Raw genomic sequence first — 22,454 nt, forward strand, 5'->3', positions numbered from 1 at the left:
CCCTCCCTACCCCTTGCCTCCTCTGGCCCCAAGACAGTGCTGCGTTGCTCAAATTTTGCCCTCTTGAGCATCCTCCACTTCCTTTGCCCTACCATTGGCAACCATGCATTTAGCCATCTAGGGCTTACTGTCTGGAAAACCCTACATCTCTTTCCTCCTTTAAGATTCTCCTTATAATCCACTTTGACCAAGCTTCGAGTCATCTGTCCTTATATGTCCACTGGCTGGACATTGATCATCTGTCTGAGCTTCCGTGAAGCATATTGGGATGAATTTTTCTATACAGATGCTTTAGAAATAGAACTTATTGTTCTTCATATTCTTCTTTCCCACTCCCAATGGACAAATACCAACACACCATCTTGCATGGACCAGTGACCACTTGAGGTACCAGATGACTTCCAGTACCCATGAAATCATACTCCAGCAAGGAGACAGTGATATTAGAAAAGAAAGAAGAAAGAAAGTGGGTGGAAAAGGAGTGGAAAACAAACCCCTTCTTCCATAGTTTGCAGCCACAGGAGAGCAAAATTAGCTGTATGATAAACTGCTCACTCACATAGTTCAATAATACCCACTATTTACAGGTCTCTCCTGTCCCAAATGAAGGATGATTCATTTTCCAAGAGTACAACAAATAGATCCCCAATGGGTTTAAGCCTCGACAAATTTTCCCCTCACAAAATACAATTACTCATGAGACAATTATTTATAAGCGTCTATCAACAATAACAAGATATTTTGTGTGATAGGAATCTTGCCTGAAATATATAAATCTCAATTTTTAACTATACAGCAAGTCAAAACGTACATAACACTGTCCATATATTTGTTGGGGCGTCTACTTGGCTAATGATATCTTCACTAATTCACAGAATTTGGAATGAAAATATTTCCAAATGTTCGCTCTCATATTGAAAAGGGGGCCCTTCAAACAAACACTTGAAGGAAGTTAAAGGGAAGTATTAATATGAAACATGCAAAATGTAAATATTTATTACTTCAAAGTAATTCATGGAAGTAAGCCCATAGGACATAAATTGACACTTGTCCAAAGTACATTTGGAATAGATAGCAGGAAAAAATATTTACTTAGTAAAAATGCTTCAAATGATCTACTAAGCAGATTAGCTGAGGCAAGAATGCTGGGTTTATCAAAAATATAATTGAATGAAAAATAAATGGACCAGAAAGATAGGCATCAATGGAGTATGAGAGAGATGGGCCTCAATGGAACAGCTAATGTATCAGAGGGGTGTTTTGATGGAAGTGTGGATGTGCTAAAGGTTTGGGCTAAATATTTCAGTTTTGACCATGCTGCTTCAGGTCTCACTTTGAATCCAAAATATGTGCATTATTTTTGACTAGGTGGTGTAATTGTCAATTGCTGATGTCTCCAGAATCTTTGAATATTTTTTCTCCAAATAGCAGCTTTTTAGACAAGCCACATGTGGGTTTAACCAACAGTTCAGCACTTTCAATTCCCTTCCCCGCCACACACCCCTCCCTCCACCCAAACCACCACTTGCCCATCACCCCATCCCTGACCACAACTGACAGGATACTGGAACATGGTAATACCTCTTCACAAGTATCCTATCGTAAAAGCTTTAACATGAGAAAGCAAAGCCAAAAGAATAAAACTTAACTTCAATTGACATAGCACTTTAAGTCATTAGGATATCTCAAAATACTTCAAAACCAATTCATTACTTTAGAAGTGGTCATTAATCATATAGACAAACCTAACCAATGAGCACACAAGAACCAACAAACAGGAGATAAAACCTGTTTTGGGGAGTTTGTTGAAGGACAAATGTTCAGATCTGCTCTTCTACTTCTATTCAAGTGGATAGTGCCCCAGTTTCATCCGAAAGTCAATACAACAATGCAGCATTCTATCAGTACTTCAATGCTTATGTATTCAGCTCCTGCTATGGGGCATAAACTTCTGACTCAGGCAAGTTTTACTACTAAACCAAATTCACAAAGAAACATTGTCATCTTGTACAATATAGTTGATAATGATGCAATTCTCTCAAAACAATGCCACTGGACCCGGTTCTCCAGAGAAAATAACAATGACATGGTTATTCAGGCCCTACATTCTATAGCACACTGAGCCCAACAATTCAAAGTTTCCATGCAAAATAATCACCAGGATAAGCTAATCTAGTGTCTGGTGTGGCAGTGGATCAAACAATATCTGGCATATTAGGTTTTGGAATAAAATGTCCCAAACCAACTTGAGGTGCCAATCTGCCACAAAAAAGACAAAGCTGGATTTATACAATGCTTTTCATAACCACCAGATGTATCAAGGCACTTTACAGCCAATGAGGTACTTTTGAAGTGCAGTCACTGTTATAATGTAGGAAATGTGGCAGCCAAATAACACAGCAAACTCCCATAAACAGAAATGTGACGATGACCAGGTAATCTGATTTTTTTGTGACGTTGATTGAGGGATATATATTGGCCAGAACACCAGGGAGATCACCTCTGCTCATCTTTGAAATAGTGCTATGGGTGGATGTAAAAGATCCCAAGCAGGCAGATGTGGCCTCGGTTTAACATCCCATCCAAAGAATGGAAACCTCCAACAGTGCAGCACTCCCTCAGTACTGCACTGGTGTCAGCCTCATCTTGGAATAGGATTTGAACCCAGAATCTTGTGACTCTAAGGCAAGCAACTGAGCCACAGCTGACACTATGAAAGAGTACAGAGCAATGATGCAGTGGGTGATGGAAAGCCAGTGGAGGGCATGGATAAGGAATTAAGGAAAGCAAAAATAAGATATAGGTCAAATAGTTTGTTCAAGTTGGAGCTTCTGTAGGAAAGGGCTTTGAAACCAGCCCATAAACAAACAGGCATGGATCAGAGCCAGGCCATTCAGGAAAGAAATTCAGAAACCCATCTTCACACAAAGTGTGGAACATACTCTCCCATTAAATAGCAGTAGATGCTAGCCCAATTAATAATTTAAAATCCAAGATCAATAGATCAGCTCGAGGGGCTAAATAGCCTACTTCGATGTAGGTTTCAGGGAGAGAGAGGCAGTGTTGCAGAGGTGAAATTGAGCAGTCCCAGTACTGACTAAGAAATGAAAATTTGACTCTTGGTCAAAATTGAATGCAGACCAAAGCAAGCAACTAAGGAGTGCAATAGAATCAAGACTAAGTGTAGTTTTTCCAATGGCAGCCAAACAGACTAAGTTTTTTGCTCATCCAGGAGAATGCTGGATTGTACAATGTTGGGCCATGATGTAAGCTAGATGGTTTCAGGTTCAATTCCCATGGAACTAACTGTCCTGGATCCCTGAAACATGGAGGGAGGAAGTTAAAACATCAGTCAGGGTTCCTGGACCTGCTCATAATCCAACACCACCTACTAGAATGTAGGAGTTGGAGAACACCTGAGATTGGCCTCAACTACAATGCTTGCCACCCCAAAGGACTGATATTCACAGTCTATGCACAGGAAGAATGGCCACCTGGGTTATATATTCAAAGGATGCTGCTTTCCATGAAAGGATAGCACACCCCAGCAAGTTTTACCTCAAGAAGCAACATTTATAACATGTACCAGTCAACTTTATCACCAGCAATAATACTTATTCAGTTACTAGATCAGAAATGACCTGCAGGTGACAATGTCTACCAATGTGACATTGGTAGCAGGCAGAGGAAAAATGCACACATTAACAGCTAGATACTGATTTTATTTGTTGCAACTTTAAGCAATGATTGTTCAGTTATTGCTGTGCATGTCCAAATGTTGCAGTGGAGCTAGACAGATGGGGCTCAAAAGCAATGGCTTGTGGAATTTTAACTATAGTCTTACATCTTCATCTAAACAACCATGAGGCATTGACAGAAAAAAAATCAAATCTTTGGTACATAAGAAATATTCATCGTGCTTTGTTTAACATGCCTGGAGCCTGCAGCCAAAGAGCATCACCCCTTAGCAACCTTCAATTACAATGTCACTATAGGACAGCTAACTGCCCAGGTGCAGCTCAATCTCCAAGGTATTATTTAACAAACACATCCAAGTTATCAGCAATTTGCAGAGGCCTTTATTACTTTAATACCTCAGGTATTTTAATTTTAAAAATTTGATGAAGAATGGTTCCTGAATCAATTTACCTCCATGGAGTTGTCAGTTGATAGAGTGGAAAAACTCTAAAGAGTTTTGTTTTTAAAAAGTAGTGTAAAGCAGGAAATTAACCCAAAGGACATTTGGCACAAAAATTAATTTCAGACACAGAAATTTCCCTGACACAGAATCAAAGTTGATATACAGCAAAGTATTTCTCAAAAGGAAAAAAATGTACCAAGTAAGCCCATTGGAAATGTATTCCAGAACCAATTCTTCACAGAATGTCAAAAGACTAACACACTGCTCCAAAAGAATAGGCGCGGAAAACAATGGATGGTCAAAAAGAAGAAAAGATACTTGGGGAGGTGTAGAAAATAAAGATGCAGACAATTGGTATTAAATACAGGAGGGCCTTCTGTTGCAATCTCAACTACAGCAATTCAGGTTACATTCACACCTCAGTTTTTCAATTCAGAGTAGAACTAGGGTAGGGATTAAACTTTATTCTAACACAGTCCTCATTGAGCAGAAATTCTGGAAGCTGATTCCAGTACCATCAGGATTTAAATCTGGCAAGTTTAAATTCTGCTGTCCTGCACAGTAACATTTACTTTGAAGATGCTTAAAGACAATGTTAATTTCCACAATGCACGTTGCCTCTATTTATGATAGACTGGGGACTTGCTACCTAGAAAATAATTCAGTCAATTCCTTCCCCAGTAACTGCATAGTTCTCTGAAGTTTGCAGTTTCACAGGACCAAAGGGGCTTTGACCTTCTCAGCCACCTCTTTTCCAAGAAGCTGTTCAATAATTGCAAGGCCGAACTCGAAGCTGGTGCCAGGCCCCCTGCTCGTGAGGATATTCCCATCTATCTGCACACGAGCTTCAGAGTAGATATAATGACCTGGAAGGGAAAAAGCAAGGCATCAGAGCAAGAATTCAAGAACGTTTCCACAGCATTGATAAAGCCACTGGGTTATGATGATGAAATAAGATAGATTATATTTTTATTACAGAGAATTGCAGGATTTTCACAGCCTTTTGGGATCATGTTTTGTGATTCCATCCACTTCTCAACCCCTGCCTCAAAACTGTACAACAACAATGGAATAGTCTGTTTCCTTATATCCAGATATTGACCTGTTTAAGTTTTGATGTTTGACATTTCAGCACTGCTACTTCGAACACTCCAAAACAGTGTAGACCCCAACTGAAATCACACAGCTCTTGGTACCTGTCAGTTAAGCAGCATGCATTGGAGCCAAGGTCAAATGAATACTCCAAAGCCACAGGACCATCGCTAAAAGGGGTCCCTTAGATCAGCTGTTTGGTGAAATATGTGGAGTACAGATGCCAAAGACCTCAAACTGCTCACCCCAAAGCCTGATAATCACAAGCAAAAGCACTGTTGATAAGTGACTAGACCAATGAGTGGGATGAGGAAGCGGTCAGTGGGGAAGAAACCTCAGCAATGTTTGATCTTGTGCGCACCAGAGAAACATCTTTCAGTAGGAAGTCACCCGATTGTGATCAGGAGTAAGAAAAAGCAGCCTGATTTTCTAGAACACTTCTCCAGAACAGCGCCAAATGTAACACCGTACTATCACCTAGCTGAGTTTGGCTAATCTTGCACAGGCCAGGCATTGAGCATGGTAGCTTCGTGGTATGTTTGGCCCTGCCATTGCTTTAAGTAGCTGAGCACACAAAAGCCATAAGCAGTGCACTGTCAGGAAACTAAACTCCTTTAGGATTTCAATAGGAGATTAAATTAAATTGAAATTGATAATGAAAACACAAAGCATTGAGATAAAAAATATGAATCACACACGAACATGAACATTTCATCATGTAAGACTGTTACAATCTGGCAGACAAGCTTGTAAAGGTGAATACACAATAGGAATGAAGCATGGATTCTAACCATTACCTCCATTCATCATTTTGTCCTTAGCCAGAGGATGGGTCGTGACTTTCTTCCCATAGCCTATTTCATGAGCCAGCAGAGCTGTGGGGCCTGCAAAATAAACAAAGATTAAAAGGTGGCTTTTTGCACAAACAAATCAGGTTTTGGATGCTGAAAGGATGTTTCCCCTGTGGGAGAGACTACATATGAAATAGGAGCAGAAGTAGGCCATTCGCCCATTCAATAAGATCATGGCTGGTCTGTTTGTGTTTCAAATTCCATATTCCCATCTACACCTGATAACCTTAGATTCTTGTTAGGCAAGGGAATCGATCTACCTCTGCCTTAAAAATATTCAATGACCCCACCTCCACTGCCTCCTGAGGCAGAGTGTTCCAAAGTCACACAACCCTCAAAAGAAAATTCTTCACATCTGTCCTAAAAGGACGATCCCTAATTTTAAAACAGTGCCCCCTAGTTCTGGACTCACCCACAAGAGGAAGGAAGCATCCTTTCCACATCCACCTTAGCAATACCATTCAGGATCTTATATACTTCAATCAAGTCATCCCTCACTCTTCTAAACTCCAGTGGAAACAAGCCCAGTCTGTCCAACCTTTCCTCATAAGACAACAGGTATCAATCCAGCAAATCTCCTCTGAACTGACTCCCAACGCATTTACATCCTTCCTTAAATAAGGAGGCCAAAACTGCACACAGCATTCAAGATGTTGTCTTACCAATGCCCTGTATAATTGGAGCATAACATCCTTACTTTTATGTTCAATTCCTCTCATAATAAAGGATAACATTCCATCAGCCTTCTTAACTACTTGCTATACCTACATACTAACTTTTTGTGACTTCATGCACTAGAACACCTAGATCCCTCTGCACCTCAATTCTGTAGTCTTTCTCCATTTAAGTAATACTCTGCTTTTTTAAATTCTTCCTGTCAAAGTGAGCAACTTCACATTTTCCCACATTATACTCCAACTCGGGGACACTAGAACTAGGATACACTATTTAAAAATAAGGGGTTTCCCATTTAAGAAAAAGGAGAATTTTTTTTCTCTTGGAGGGTCATGAATCTTTTGAATTCTCTTGCCCAGAGAGTAATGGAGGCAGGGTCACTGAACATTTTTAAGGCAGAGGGAGATCAACTCCCTCATTAGTCAAGAATCTAAGGGTATCAGCAGTAGGTGGGAAAGTGGAGTTGGAGTCACAATCAGGTCAGCTACGATTATTGAATGGCAGAGCAGGCTCAAAGGCCTGTTCCTAATTTGTATGTCAATATGTTAAACATAACTATATAGATTAATCTGGCGTGCAGTTCCGAAGATGTTCATAGCTCAGTCTCACAACCTTGTAAGTTTGAATTAACGATACCACTGAGAGCTGACACCATCAACACCAACAGCAAAAATATAAAAGACGGCAATTTCCTGGCTTCCAACTGCTCATAGGGTTTGGGAGCAAAGGAAAGAGGGATGAAAAGTGGATACCCTCCTGTGAAACATGGAAGCTCAGTAGGACAAGTGTGGTGTCCTGAAGGCACTGGTCTATGATAGGATGCTGCTCCCCAACACAGCCCCCAGGGTTTAGAGTCAATTCCACTTCAGCATCTTATTACAGGCTAAGGCTCACTGAAACTGCTCAACCATGGCCACTTCCCATCTGTGCTCATGGTAAATTAGCCCGTCTGCTATCACCTTTAGGCATTAGATTCAGGGGGTGGGGGGGAGAGAGAAGAATCACAGCTGAAAACTAGAAAAACTTGCCTTGTATCACACCAACACCCAACCTCACCTACGCACCCTCAAGAGTACATTACAGTTTCAAAGCTATTATGAATAATAAATAAGTATTGGATTTTATTCAACAGAAATGAAATGTACCATGTCCTGCAAGTCAATGAGCTCAGTTGTCATGCCAAAAGCATACCAACACTTGGTTTACAGCCTGAAGACTTAAAGGCAAACGAATAGAATGCCAACACTTTCTTCCAGGCCCACCCTGCCTGTTCATGTTGCTGTGACTGTGACCATATGAAAGAACTCTTAAATTTACCAAGGTCAGTGTGAAGGGGCTCTCAGCAATTGACACTCTCAGCTATCAGAGGGATAAAAAAAACTCTACCCTGCTGACAGACTAATTATGTCTGATGTATCTGATACATTTTACTTACATGGTTTATTACAACACACACACAAACTGAATTATAATCAGATAATGGAACAAATGTAAGGTGAATACAAGGAGCAACTTTACAGGTGTCATTGCAGCCGTCGTCAAGTTTATTCACTGCCAGTTTTGGACATTCAGGAGACAAACATCACTTGAGCATGAAGATACTGCATTCAATGTAGCAGAACTTGGTATAGAGGCTACGCTAAAGTCACACTTGCCAACATGACAGCAACTATATTTCAAGAAGCACTTCAGAGTATGTGCAGCAATGTGAAAGGTGCTATATGAATACAAGTTCACTGGCTTTGGTTAGGGCTGCAATAAATCAAAAAGACAGGCACCAGATTAGCACTCAGGGACAAAGTGCACATAGCTCATTTAAGAAAGAAATAGAGACATCTTTCAGCAGAGATGACAAGGTGGCATTTTACAGGCTATTGAACATAAATAATAGACGAGGGACAACTAGATTCAAAATTAGAAATGTACCTGTAGTTGCTGAGGCCCTAAGCCTCTCTTAGCCTTTGAGACACTCCTCAAAACCATCCCTGATTAAGAGACAGACAGAACATCTTGTGCTCCTCCATCATCATCTCCCAGCAAAGAGAACCGAGCAGCAGCCCCAATGGTATTGGGGAAGGATTGGAATTATTAAAATCAGGGCATGCAAATAGTTCTCTACTCTTTCTGCATCCTGACGCTCTGCTGCACAGGCTCCAATAAAAATGCAGCTTTGAGGTTTGTCCAGGAGAGATGGATGCGGAATTAGTCAGGGGTAATTTGTGGCCCAGCACTTCAAGATAAAATTCATCAAGAGTAATTTGGTTCTTCGCCCAGGTTGCCATTCCCATCAGTCAAGAGGGTTCCAGGCAGGTTATTCAACCACAGCTCAATCCAGTCCTAACCTCATACCTATAAGTATAGGATGTATCTCAGGGGTATGGATACTGATCTGAGAGACAGAGAAAATCAGTATCAACAGTCAGGTCATCTGAAAGCGAAAATTGACCAGGAAATGATCAGTGCCCTGCTCTTTTTCACTAATATCTCCCTTACCGGGGTCAGGAATGGAGCAGCACTTAAAGAGAAAACCTCTCAACATCCTTCCATTCAAGAATGGATGCAGAGCCACCCCAACCCAGGAAATACTGTGGTTAACAAACAAAGCAAATGCATGTTGTAAAGATACCACAGGGACACTTAGGAGCTGAAAGAAACCAAGAACCAATCAGACAGGCACTCAAGCACTTTGAATGTTGTAGGTTTGCTGGTGGCAAAAGAACAAAAACAGGAAGTAGCATCGTCTGCTGCTCACACGTTACAGTGTGATATTACTCGAAGTCACCAAGTTAAAGAAAAGGTGCTGCCTCCAGCTCCAGAGTCTGAAAATGCAAGAAGCTAGAATGAAGCAGTTACGTTTTAGTGAAGACTAACTAAGGCCCAAGGTTACTCAGTATTAATCTTGAGGCTTAGATAAACAAAACTAATCATCCAAAACATTGAAGAAAACTGCACCATAACCTCTTTCCATTTGTTTTAAGTATCAGTTTATATACTCCCCACAAACTCACCCAACTTCTTCCTGGGACGACAAGAGAGGATCTAACCATCTCCCCTTGACATTCAATGGCACTACCATCACTGAATCCCCCACTATCAGCATCCTGAGGTTACCACTGACCAGAAACTGAACTGGACCTGCCATGTAAATACTGCGGCAACAAGAACAGGTCAGGGGTTGAGAATTTAGAAGAGTAACTCATCTCCTGACTCCCCAAAGCCTGTCCACTATCTACAAGGCACAAGTCAGGGGTGTGATGGAATACTCTCCACTTGCCTGGATGAGTGGAGCTCCAACAACACTCAAGAAGCTTGACACCATCCAGGACAAAGCAGCCCACTCGACTGGCACCCCATCCACCACCTTCAACATTTACTCCCTCCACCACTGGTGCACAGTGGCAGCAGTGTATACCATCTACAAGATGCACTGCAGCAATTCACCAAGGCTCCTTCGACAGCACCTTCCAACCCCACGACCTCTACCACCTAGGAGTACACAGACAGCAGGCACATGGCAACACCACGAACTGCAAGTTCCTGTCCAAACCACACACCATCCTAACTTGGAACTGTTCCTTCACCATCACTAGGATAAAATACTGGAGTTCCCTAACAGCACAGTGGGTGTACCTACACCACATGGACTGCACTGGTTCAAGGAGGCAGCTCACCACCATCTTCTCAACGGCAATTAGGGATGGGCAACATATGCTGGCCTAGCCAGCAACACCAGATCCTGTGAAAGACCAAAAAAAGCTTCTGAAGGTGCCCATTATACTCTGGTGCTTTACCCAAGCAGCCATTCTTAATTTTAGAGACAAATGTGTTATTTCACTAGCTGATTACAGGTTAACATTAAAACCAGAGTCCTTCCTCATCGCCTCTGACAGAGGGGGTTTTGTAACTGAAGTGAGCCAGAGGGCATTTTGAGCAATTTACCCTTCAATAACCCAGAGGTATCAAGGGCACTTCTAGACCCTCCACCGCCCCATGGCTGAGGTAACCTAATTTAGTATAGGTCAGAGATAAAACATGTGATCTTTCTGGTCTGTATGGTTCTGTCGGTCACTTGCGTTTAACCAATTGAAGGAAACCAGCACAGGGAATGAAATGTATATGGAGCTCCAAGTCAAGAAAGCCATACCTGCACAGATAGCAGCAATCAAACCATTCTTGCAATCCTGGGCCTTCAGCACTTCTTTTACAGCTGGAGACTAAAAATTAAAAAAAAAGGCAAGTTTCAAATAAGCCATTGCAAATTTGCACAAGTTATTATTTTCTATAGCAGTTATGATTCTCATTTGTCTGGACACAGTAATGTACATTGTGTATTTTGTGATATATTCTCTGGCTCTGCACTATGCTCTAAGAATTAATTGGTCTGAAAAGTTGTAAAGTGTAAAATGGACAGAGATCTTGGTATCTATATACACAAATCCTTAAAAGGTGGCAGGACAAGTTGTTAAGTTGATCAAAAAATGAGTTACTTTGGATTTATAAATACAGACATAGAATATAAAAGCGATGAGATCATGCTACTGCTCTAAATTACTGCTTAGGCATCAGCTGGGGTATAGCTGACAATTCTGGGCATCACACCCAAGAAAAATCAAAGGCATTAGAAAGGGTACAGGGGATTTACCAGGATCTTAACAGGGATAATGCACTTCAGTTATGAGGAGAGGTTGGAGAAGTTAAAACTGCTGTCTTTGAAAGTGAGAAAGTTGAGGTAACCAAAGAGAGGTTTTCAAGATAATGGCAGGTTTTCAGAGTGGACAGAGGAAGACTATTCCCTCTGGTGATTGGGTCATTGATCGAGGAGAATATTTTCACTTAGTTGTCAGGATCTTAAATTCACTGCCTAATAAGGTGGTGAAAGTCTATTCCATTATCATTTTGAAAAGGCAGTTGGAAAGGTACTCAGGGATAAGTAACTCACAGCATTACAGACAAAAAGCAGGGATGTGGGAGTAAGAATGACTGTTCTTTCAAAGAGCCAGCATAGACACAACAGGCCAAGTGACTGCATTCTGTGCTGTATGGCTTCTATGAATGTTTCATGTGCAAAACAAACAGCTGAAGAAAAAACATACAGAACAAAGTGTGCCTTTGAAGGGTGCATCAGTAATTCCCTTTCTTCCCAGGCAACTGCTGGGGTACAGCAGCTCTAATATCTCACCCAAAAGGCCATTCTTCACACACAAGCAAGAAAACCAACAACAATCTGCATTTATATAGCAGCTTTAATGTAATAAAACAGCCCAAGGCAGTTCACAGGGACATTATAAAACAAAATACAACATCAAGCCACATAAGGAGATATCAGGTCAGATGACTAAAACTTTAGTCAAAAAGGTAAGTTTTTAAAGTGTCCTAAAGGAGAAAAGAGGCAGAAAGGCCAAGAGGTGTAGGGGAGGAACACCAGAGTTTAGGGTTGAGGCAGTTGAAAACATGGCCACCAATGGTGTGGCAATTAAAATCAGGGATGTTCAAGAGTCCAGAATTAGATGAATGCAGGTATATTGGAGGGTTGTGGGGCTGGAGGTCATCACAGATATTGAGGGGAGTGAGGCCACGGAGGGGTTTGAAAACAAAGATAAGAATTTTAAAAATCAAGACACTGCATGAACGGAAGCCAATGTAGGTCAGCAAAGCACAGGGGTGATGGGTGAATGGGACACGGACAGCAGAGTTTTGGATGATCTCAAGTTGAGGATAAAATGCGGGAGACCTGCCAGGAATGTGTTGGACTAATCAAATCTAGAGCAACAGATGAGCAGAGGTAGGACTAGGCAGTCTTAGTAACACTGAATGTGTAAGAAGCTCATCTTGGGGTCAGATGTGACACCCAAGGTTGCTAACAGTCTGCTTTAATCTCAGACAGTTGCTAGGGAGAGGGGAAGAGTCAGTAGCTAGGGTAGAGAGGTTGCAGCAGGAATGGAAAACAATGGCTTCAGTCTTCCCAACATTTAGTTGGAGAAAATTTCAGCTCATCCAGTACGAGATGTTGGACCAGCAGTCTGATAATTTAGCAACAGAGGAGGATCGAGAGGCAGTGGTGGTGATGAGGTAGAGCTGGGTGTCATCAGCGAATTGTGCACAGGCTATTCAGTCCAGCAGCATATCACACCTGAGCCTGCTCTTTCAGCACATTGCTGGTTTGGGCATCTTTGGGCTACCTGTTTGCCTACATAACAGTAATTACATCTCAAAAGCAATTCATTGGCTACAAAACACTTCTGGGACTTTAAAGGCGCCACATAAATGGACGTTCTTTCTTTTGCTCCACAAAGGAGTAAAACATTAAATTAATCATTAGGTATGGTGTTTCCAGCAGTGACAAAGAGAATTATGAAACAAATACAGAGTTTATTGAACCTCAGATTCTACTCGAACTCACCTCAGCTAAGTTCTGGGCTCCAAGGTTTCCTCCAGGTAATACAATCACGTCATATGGACCCTGCAAAAAGATACATCATCAATATTCCAACAGTCAACAGTTGACCCCAGGTTTAGCTACTGTCCCTCATTGCAAACAGAATCACAAGGAGAAGCTATTATGTCATGGAGTGAAAGGGAACCAAACCCACCAAGCATTAGAACAGATAAAAGAACAGTGACATTGTGTCCTGGATTTTGTCCAGTCAGATGAAGTCACTTGCCTTGCCTGTGCACTGAGCCTTCAAAATCAACTATGTGGAATTCAAACCCAACCATAAAATTAAAGATTATTCTTAGCCACAGGAAATGGTACAGGAACCCAGACTACAAAACAGACATTGCTGGCTTCAGAGCCCACAGAAGGGTATACACAGCACTCAGTATTGCAGTGTGTTTCAGTGTGCACAGTAATCAGCATGGTACACAGTCCGAGATGGGCAATAATTGTGGACCTTGTTAGCAGTGCTCACGTCCGTGAACAAGCTTTTTTTTAAAAAAATACCATTGCAATATTTCAAGGCTGTTCCAGAATGGAAACATGGTTCAGAATCACAAGAAACAGAGCTTCATGCCGAATGAAGATCGAGCCCAAGTGAGCAATCTAATACATTTACATTTCACCATCAAGTTACCTTACCATGTGCTAAATCTCACGCCGTGAGTGGCACGGTGTGAAACAAATGGAGACAGTAGGAATTGAGCAGTGCTCACCATGCTGTGAATGCTGATTGGACAATTAAATAATTAAAAAGGAGACGGTGGCTCTACAAACATCACCATCCTCGATGTTGGTGGAGCCCGGTACCCGAGTGCAAGACGAGGCTGAAGCATTTGCAACCATATTCAGCTACAAGTATCAAGTGGATGACCCACCTGAGCCTCCTTCAGAGTTCCCAGCAAAAGTTGCTAGGCTTCAGCCAATTCGATTCATTTCACACAATATCAAGGAACAGTTGTGCGCACTGGATACAGCAAAGGCAAAGGGCCCTAATAACATCCCAACTGTGGTGGCGAAAACTTATATTCCAGAGCTAACCCTGCCTCTGGCCAAACTGTTCTGGTACAAAGTGGAAAATTGCTCATATATGCCTTGTCCATAAAAAGCAGGATAGGTCCAATCTAGCCATTATCTTCCCATTGATTGGATAAGTGCAGCTCCAACAACACAAGAAACTTGACACCATCCAGAACAAAGCAGCCCACTTGTTTAGCACCCCATCCTCTACCTTAAACATTTACTCCCTCCACTACCAGCACACAGTAGCAGCAGTCTGTGCCATCTAAAGATGCACTACAGCAACTTGCCAAGGTTCCTTCAACTGCACCTTCCAAATCAACAACCTCTACCACCTAGAAGAACAAGGCTGCATGCATATGGAACACCATCACCTGCAAGTTCCCTTTCAAGTCACAGAGCATCCCGACTTAGAAATACATCACCATCCCTCCACTATCACTGGGTCAAAATCCTGGAACTCCCTCCCTAGCACACTGTGGGTGTACCTACACCAGAACTGGAGCAGTTTCCTATCCTCCATCTCCTCAAGGACAATTAGGGTTGGCAATATATGCTGGCCTTGCCAGCAATGCTCACGTCCTGTGAACACATTTTTAAAAAACACTGCTGTGATATTTTCAGGCTGTTTGAGAATGGAAACATGGCTCAGCAACACAACCAATAGGGCCTCATGCTGAATGGAGACCAGACCTCAGTCTAAGAACCTACACTCCACGAGTGAGTTACCTTGGCATACACTGAATTTGCATGAACCCAGCAAGTATGCAGCAAGCTCAAATCTAGAAGCAAGTGCATGCTGGGGGCTTGTTCAGAGTTTTAATCCTATTGGCAAAATGCTGCAGAACTAGAATATTAAATCAAAGTTCAATTAATGCACTGTCATTGAACTCTGTTTACTCTTTGCTAAAATAAACAACTCCCCCATTTACCTGTATCACTTGACACTTAAGAGACAACATACCTCTTTAGCTGCATCTTCTAGGCTGGAGTCAGGACAAATAACCACATCACGGCTGCATGTTATAGGCTCCTTACAGGTCAGCCCTGCCACTGTTACCGTTATCTGAAATACAAAGGACACTATTGATAATCACTATCTGTTGAAAAGTCGTTCTAAGTGACAGAAACCTGCCATGGAGCAGCAGGAAGGTGCTTTGAATGCTCAGCACTTCAGAACTGCCTTTGGGATATCAGTAAAGCAAAAGCAAATTTTGGGAATGTTATTTGGAATCCACTACAGCCATGTGAAAACACCAAGCAGTATAATTTTAGAACAGGTCCTTCCAAACCTGGAAAGAGCATCTTAAACTTTGTAATATTAAAGGGGTCATAAGCAGCAACAGGTTCATCACTGGAATTGGTACTGGTAGGATCAATTTGAGGAGTGAATTCAGGGACTCATGAATCAAAACACAAAGTATGTTTAACTTCAATATAATCTTTCCTAGTGTATTAATAGCAGTGGGTTTAAGTTACTTGTGACACTGACCATGTTCCTGCCTTATTAACACAAAGATATATAGTAGACACAAGCTAGTTCTCATCCGACATGGTGTGAGGCTCCTTGCTGTGATTCCAGTCAATCTGTTAGAAAGTCAGCTGTCACAGGTCTTTCTTGCTGCTCTCCAGCAGGAAGAGATTGAGAGCCTGGTCCCCTCTTCCCTACCCCAGCTAGTGGACAGTGTGGGCACAGAGAGGAAGAGGTAGAGAAGGGAGATATATACAAGATGTTGGAATTTAACTGTGGATTGCAATCCAAACCAGATTTTAAAACGCACTGTCTAGAGGTCTGCCAACATTACGTAACATCATTGTGGGTGAAGGTTCTGCACAATCCCAATTGCTACCAATGCCAATTCCAGTGATGAACCTGTTGCTGCTTATGACCCCTTTAATATTACAAAGTTCAAGATGCTCTTTCCAAGTTTGGAAGGATTTGTTCTAAAATTATACTGCTTGGTGTTTTCACGTGGCTGTAGTGGATGCCAAATAAGATTCCCAAAATCTGCTTTTGCTTGACTGATATCCTAAAGGCAGTTCTGAAGTGCTGAACATTCAAATCATTGAAACAAACATTCTAGTTTACAGTTAACTTGTAGATACATAATACTTAACAAAAAGTAAATCTCCAAATACACACTGTTAACACAGAAATTAACAGATTTAAGATCAGAGAGTTTGATACAACTTAAATTTACATTAAACATGCTACAAGTGAGACAAAATCCAAGATTTTTTAAAAATAGTAATAAAAGTTCTGCCTCTTCATTGCTTTCCTATTTTCTTTCTAGTGTTTGATCAGCTATCAAAACTTATTCCATCTCTAACTTTTCCCAATTCTGATGAAAGGTCATTGACCCGAAACGTTGACTGTTTCTCTCTCCACAGATGCTGCCAGACCAGCTGTATTTCCAGCATTTTGTTTTTATTTCAGCTTTACTTAGTTGGTAGCACACCTACCACAGAGTCTAAAGTTTACAATTCAACAAGTTTGGCTGCAGCATGTAACCTAGTCAGGCATTCCAGTGCGCTGAGTGATCACTGCATTGGTGATGTTGCCTTCAGATGAATTGCTGAATCAAAGCAACATTTGAAGAGCAAGGAGCTCTTCCAGGATCCTGTCTAAAGTTCCACCTTCAACCACCAACAAAAAACAGGCTAACTGGAAAGTCATCCTTTTGTTGTTTGGGAGAACTTGGTGTACAAAATGGCTTCCATTTTTGCCTACAATTCAGTTTGCGTCACTATTATACACTCTAGTCACTCTAGTGCTTAAGGCATTGGAGGGTGGTGCCAAGTCATTTAAAGGCAAGACTTGCTTTTTAAGTGGCATTCTAATACCAGAATGAATGACATTTTTAAAAAATTCATTCACAGGCCCACTAATGTCCTTTAGGGAATGAAATCTGCTGTCCTTATCCAGTCTTGCCTACATGTAATTCCAGATCCACAGCGATGTGGCTGACTCTTAACAGTCCTCTGATATTGCATAGCAAGTCACCCAGTTGTATCAAGCCACTACAAGAAAGACGAGCATGAATAAACCGGATGGACCACCTAGCATCCACCCAGGCACCGGAAATGACAATGGCACACCCAGCCCTGTCAAACCTGCAAAGTTTGCCTTACTAACATCTGCAGGCTTGTGTCAAAATTGGGAAAGCTGTCCCCAGGCTAACCAAGCAACTCACCAAATCATACCTTATAGCCAATATTCCAGACTCCATCACCAGTTCTGGGGATGTTCTGTCCCACTGGCCACCAGAGGTGGTGGCACAATGGTGTACAATCAGGAGGTGGTGGTCCTGAGGGTCCTCAACACTGACTCCAGACCCCATGAAGTCTCACGGCATCAGGTCAAACATGAGCAAGAAAACCCGATTATCACCTGCTGCTTTCCCTCCCACCCCACCTCAACTGATGAATCATCCATGCTGAACACCATTTGGAAGAAGCACTGAGGGTGGCAAGGGCATAGAATGTACGCTGGGTGGGGGACTTCAATGTCCATCACCAAGAGTGGCTCAGTAGAACCACTACTGACTGAGCTCAGAAGGATATGGCTACCAGATAGGCCTGCAGCAGGTGCAGTGAGAACAGGGGGGAAAAGCTTACTTGATCAAGTCCCCCGCAATCTGTCGCAGATGGGATTTGTCCATGATAGTACTGATAGGAGTAACAACTGCAGCCTTGTGGAGAGGAAGTCCCATCTTCACATATGGTATATTCTGTGTGGCACTACCACCATGCTTAAAGGGATAAAATCAGATCAGATCTAGCAGCTTAAAACTGGGAATCCATGAGGCACTGTGGGCTTTCAACCAGAGTCTAACCTCATGGCCCAGCTTATCCTTCACTCCAGCAGGAACGGGAGTATCTAAAAATGAATTGCCCATGTGATGAAGCTACACAGGACTTTGTGCATGCTAAACAGCAGAAGCAACATGCTATAGACAGAGCTAAGCGATCCCACAATCAATAAATCAGATCAGAACACTGCAGTCATGAATAGTTGTGGAAAATTAACTAACAGGAGGTGGTGGCTCCAAAAACATCCCCATAGTCAATAATAGGGGAGCCCAGCATTTCAGTGCAAAAGACAAGGCTGAAGCATTTGCACCCACCTTCAGCCAGAAGAACCAAGTGCACGATCCATCTAACCTCCTCCAAGGATCCCACCATCATAGATGTCAGTCTTCGGCCAATTCTATTCACTCCACATGAGATCAAGGAACAGTTGAAGGCATTGGATACAGCAAAGGCTATGGGCCCTTCCAACCTTCCGCTGTTACTGAAGACCTCTGCTCCAGCCACCCCTGGCCAAGCTATTCCAGTACAGCTACATTAACAGCATCTACCAGACAATGCGGAAAATTGCCCAGCCATCTTCAGCTGCTTCAATGACCACACCTCCATCATAAGTTCAGATGTGAGCATTTTCACTGACGATTTCAGTGTTCAGTATGATTTGCAACTCTTCAGATAACTGAAGCAGCTCGTGAGCATATGCAGCAAGAACTGGACAACATTCAGGCTTGAGCTGATAAGTGGCAAGTAACATTCTTATCACACAAGTGATAACCATCTCCAACAAGAGAGAATCTCACCACCTCCCCACAGCATTCAACGGTTTTACCATTGCTGAACACCCACTGCCAACATCCTGGGGTTACCACCCTCTCCACATTCAAAAACAGAACTCAGCCAGTCATAAATAGTTTGGTTACATGAGCAGGTGAGACAAGAAATTCTGCTGTAACTCACCTCCTGACTCCCCAAAGCCTGTCCACAATCCAAAAAGGCACAACTCAGGAGTGTGATGGAATACTCTTCACTTGCCTGGATGAATGCAGGTCCAACAATCCAAGAAGCTCAACACCATTCAGGCCAAAGCAGTTCACTTAATTGGCACCCCGTCCATCATCTTGAACATTCACTCCCTCCACCACCAGTGCATAGTGGCAGCAGTGTGTACTATCTACAAGATGCACTACAGCAACTCACCAAGGCTCCCTCAACAGTACCATCCAAACCCACGATCTCTGCCACCTAGAAGACAAAAGGCAGCAGACACATGGGAACACCACCACCTGCAAGTTCCCCTCCAACTCTCACACAATCCTGACTTGGAACTATAAATTCAACCTTTGAGCCAGGTCTCTGTTATAGCTACATCACACAGCAATTTGCCCTTGTAACTCACCAGTCTTATTTATTGCACTCCATGCATTCACATACGTTCACAGTAACCCTCATTTAGATTTTATTACTGTCTCCTTTACTCTCACCCACCTATTAACATATTACCTACTCCAGTGCTATCTATCACTCCAAGTATTCTGTGCTCCTTAATAATTCTTCCTAATATTACCTCCTGGTTCCCACACCCCTGGAGATATTAGAGAGAATTACCAAGGGTCACAGAATACTTGGAGAGATCGAGAGCATTAGATAGTAACCAAATGGTAATAAATCAGGGTTCAAAGAAGGGCAAGATTGGGTGTTAAATATTCCTGGATACAAGGGTTCAGGAAACATAGGAAAGGAAGAAAAGGAGGAGGGTGGTGGTAGTGATTAAGGAGAACATTGCAGTGTTGGAGAAAGAGGATGTCCCAGAGGGGTCAAGGACATAATCTATTTAGCTGGAGCTAAGGAACAACGATAAAAGGTGCAATTACATTTCTCTGTGTAGTCTATTGGTCAACAACTAGTGTAAAGGAACAAATCTGCACGGAAATGACAGAGGTGAAAAAATTATAAAGTAGTTATAATGGGGGCCTTTAATTATCCAAATATAGACCTGGGATAGTTGTAGTGTAAAGGGCAGAGAGGGGCAAGGGTTCCTAAAGTGTGTGTTCAAGAAAATTTTCTTCAGCAGTATGTTTCTAGTCCAATGAGGAAGGAGACACTGCTAGACCTGGCTCTTAGAAATGAGGCGGGCCAAGTGGATCAAGCGTCAGTAGGAGAACATTCAGAGAACAGTGATCATTGTATCATAAGGTTTAGGCCGACTATGGCAAAAGATAAAGAACAGTCCAGAGTGAGAAAAATTAACTGGGGCAAAGCCAACTTCAATGGCGTAACAACAGGTCTGGGCCGAATCAGCTGGGAGTCAATGGTTAACAGGAAAAGCAGTAGCCGAAGACATTGGAAACAGTGCAGAAAAGATTCACGAGAAATGGTTCCAGGGATGAGGAACTTCTGTTATGAAGATAGATTGGAGGAGTTAGAACTGTTTTCCTTAGAGAAAAGATGGTTGAGAAGAGATTTGATAGTGGAATTCAAAATTATGAGGGGTCTGGACAGGGTAGATAGGGAAATACTGTTCCCATTCATGAAAGGATTGAGGGGTCACAAATTTAAAGTAATTAGTAAAAGAAACAAAAAAGTGATACAAAGAGAAACTTTTTTTTTTAACACAGCAAGTGGTTAGGGTCTGGAATGCACTGCCTGAGTGTGTAGTGGAGGCAAGCTCAATTGAAGCATTCAAAAGGGAACTAGACTTATCTGAAAAGGAAGAATGTGCAGGGTTACAGTGAGAAGGTGGAGGAATGGTACTAGGTGAGTTGCTCATTCAGAGGGCAGTGCAGACTCTATGGGCCAAGTGGCCTCCTAGTGCACCATAACAATTCTGTGAATTCTGTTCTTTCATCCCTGTATCAAAAACCTGGAACTCTTCCCGCCTTCCCATCATTGTCACCAACTGCACTTCAGGTGTACCTACATCACATGGACTGCAGCAGTTCAAGGAGATTCTCCACCACCCTCTCAAAGAGGAATAGAATTGGGCAATAAACACTGGCCTTGGTCAGCAACATTAACATTGCAATAATGAATAAAATATGGGCATCACTAGCAAGGCCAGCATTTATTGCCCATCTCTAATTGACACCAAGGCCAGTGGGTGGCTTGCTAGGCCATTTCAGTGGGCAGTTAAAAGTCAACCCATGTGTTTGGAATCACGTGTAGGTCAGATTTCTGTCCCTAAGGGACATTTGGGAACCTGATAAGCTTTTAAATGACAAATCAGTAGTTTCATTGTGACCAATGCTAATGAAATCCTGGCCTTTTTATCTAGAAGATTAGAATACAAGAATTTAAGTTTCAGCTATACAAACCCCCAGTTAGATCACACCTGGAGTTCTGAAGCCAGCTCTGGGCACCATACTTTAGGAAGAATATGCTGGCCTTGGAGTGAACGCAGCAGTTTTACTAGAATGTCTCCAAGGGTTAAGCTACAAAGAGACATTACATAAGCTAGAATTGTATTCCTTGGAATGTAGAGGGTTAAGGGTACATATGACCAAAGTTATCAAAATATCAAAAGGGAAAAGATTGGGTAGATGGGGTTTGGGGAATCTAGGACTGAGGGACTCATCTGAAAAAATAGAGTCAGCTCTTTCAGGAGGGAAACATGTTTGCCCACAAAGGGTGGTAGAAGTTTAGAACTCTCTTCCACAAACAGTAATTGATACTAGATCGATAGTCAACTTTAGACTTTGTTAATGGAATGTATTAAGGGACATGAGGTATAAGGAGTTAGGTCAGAAATCACCCATGATCTTAGTGATTGGCAGGACAGGCCTGAGCAGCTAAATGACCTTCTCCTATTCCTATGCTCCTACCACTGACACTGGCATTTTATGCCAAAGTAGAACTCATATCACTGAGAGGATCATTAGCCCAGGCCTCTGGATTCCGAGTTCACAGTGTCAGAACTGCTAAATTATCCCACCTGCCGGACAAATCTGCATTAGGCGATTTAAGGACTAACTGGAGCAGAGCCCCTTGCACAGAAGAGAAGGGTCAGTTTGTCCAGAGGCACGTTCCTGTCTCTGAAAATGCTGCTGTCATTCGAGGTCAAACAGCCGCAATCCCATTGGCTGCGCAGCCTGGCCCTTCCCACCCCAGCTCTGCGGTGATTGGGCGATCCACCCGCCAATCACGCCTGGGCCGCCGACTCACGCATTTCTCAACTTAATCTGCAATGGGTTCATGATCAAAAGGAATCCTGAAAGTAAACGGGTGTCTGGCTCACCCCGGCCCGGCGCATTAGGTCCGTGGGAATCACTGTTTCCATCTCCTCCGCTCCTTTGGCCAAAATCACCAGTGCCCGCTTGACCGCCATCTTGGAACAGGCGTCCGCCGGCCCCCGCGCGGTGTATTATAGGCCGGGCAACGGGTCCCGAGAGCGGACACGACACCCTGCGCCGCAAATTCAAAACAGCTGCACTGC

General features: G+C 42.5%; 1 protein-coding gene across 1 annotated transcript; it reads right to left on the reverse strand.

Annotated features, from left to right (window-relative positions):
• Positions 1 to 3,701: 3,701 nt before the first annotated feature.
• park7 (parkinson protein 7) lies at positions 3,702 to 22,379 on the reverse strand. The gene is made up of 6 exons (XM_078557936.1): positions 22,257 to 22,379; positions 15,180 to 15,281; positions 13,160 to 13,219; positions 10,904 to 10,973; positions 6,031 to 6,117; positions 3,702 to 5,007 (listed from the first exon to the last, which is right to left on the reverse strand). The coding sequence occupies exons 1-6, from the start codon at positions 22,344 to 22,346 to the stop codon at positions 4,853 to 4,855; spliced, it is 564 nt and encodes a 187-aa protein (XP_078414062.1). The 5' UTR covers positions 22,347 to 22,379; the 3' UTR covers positions 3,702 to 4,852.
• Between the last annotated feature and the right edge of the window lie 75 nt (positions 22,380 to 22,454).

The sequence above is a fragment of the Cetorhinus maximus genome, chromosome 15 (genome assembly GCF_964194155.1).
Source record: "Cetorhinus maximus chromosome 15, sCetMax3.hap1.1, whole genome shotgun sequence".
Classification (NCBI taxonomy): Eukaryota; Metazoa; Chordata; class Chondrichthyes; order Lamniformes; family Cetorhinidae; genus Cetorhinus; species Cetorhinus maximus.

Bases quoted from the DNA above. Each gene is read 5' to 3' on its own strand.
- park7 (XM_078557936.1), bottom strand. From the start codon at position 22,346: ATGGCGGTCAAGCGGGCACTGGTGATTTTGGCCAAAGGAGCGGAGGAG. The intron at 10,974-13,159 runs GTGAGTTCGAGT...TTTAATTTTTAG, and splicing joins GAGCCCAGAACTTAGCTGAG to TCTCCAGCTGTAAAAGAAGT. The intron at 5,008-6,030 runs GTAATGGTTAGA...TTTCCCTTCCAG, and splicing joins GGACAAAATGATGAATGGAG to GTCATTATATCTACTCTGAA.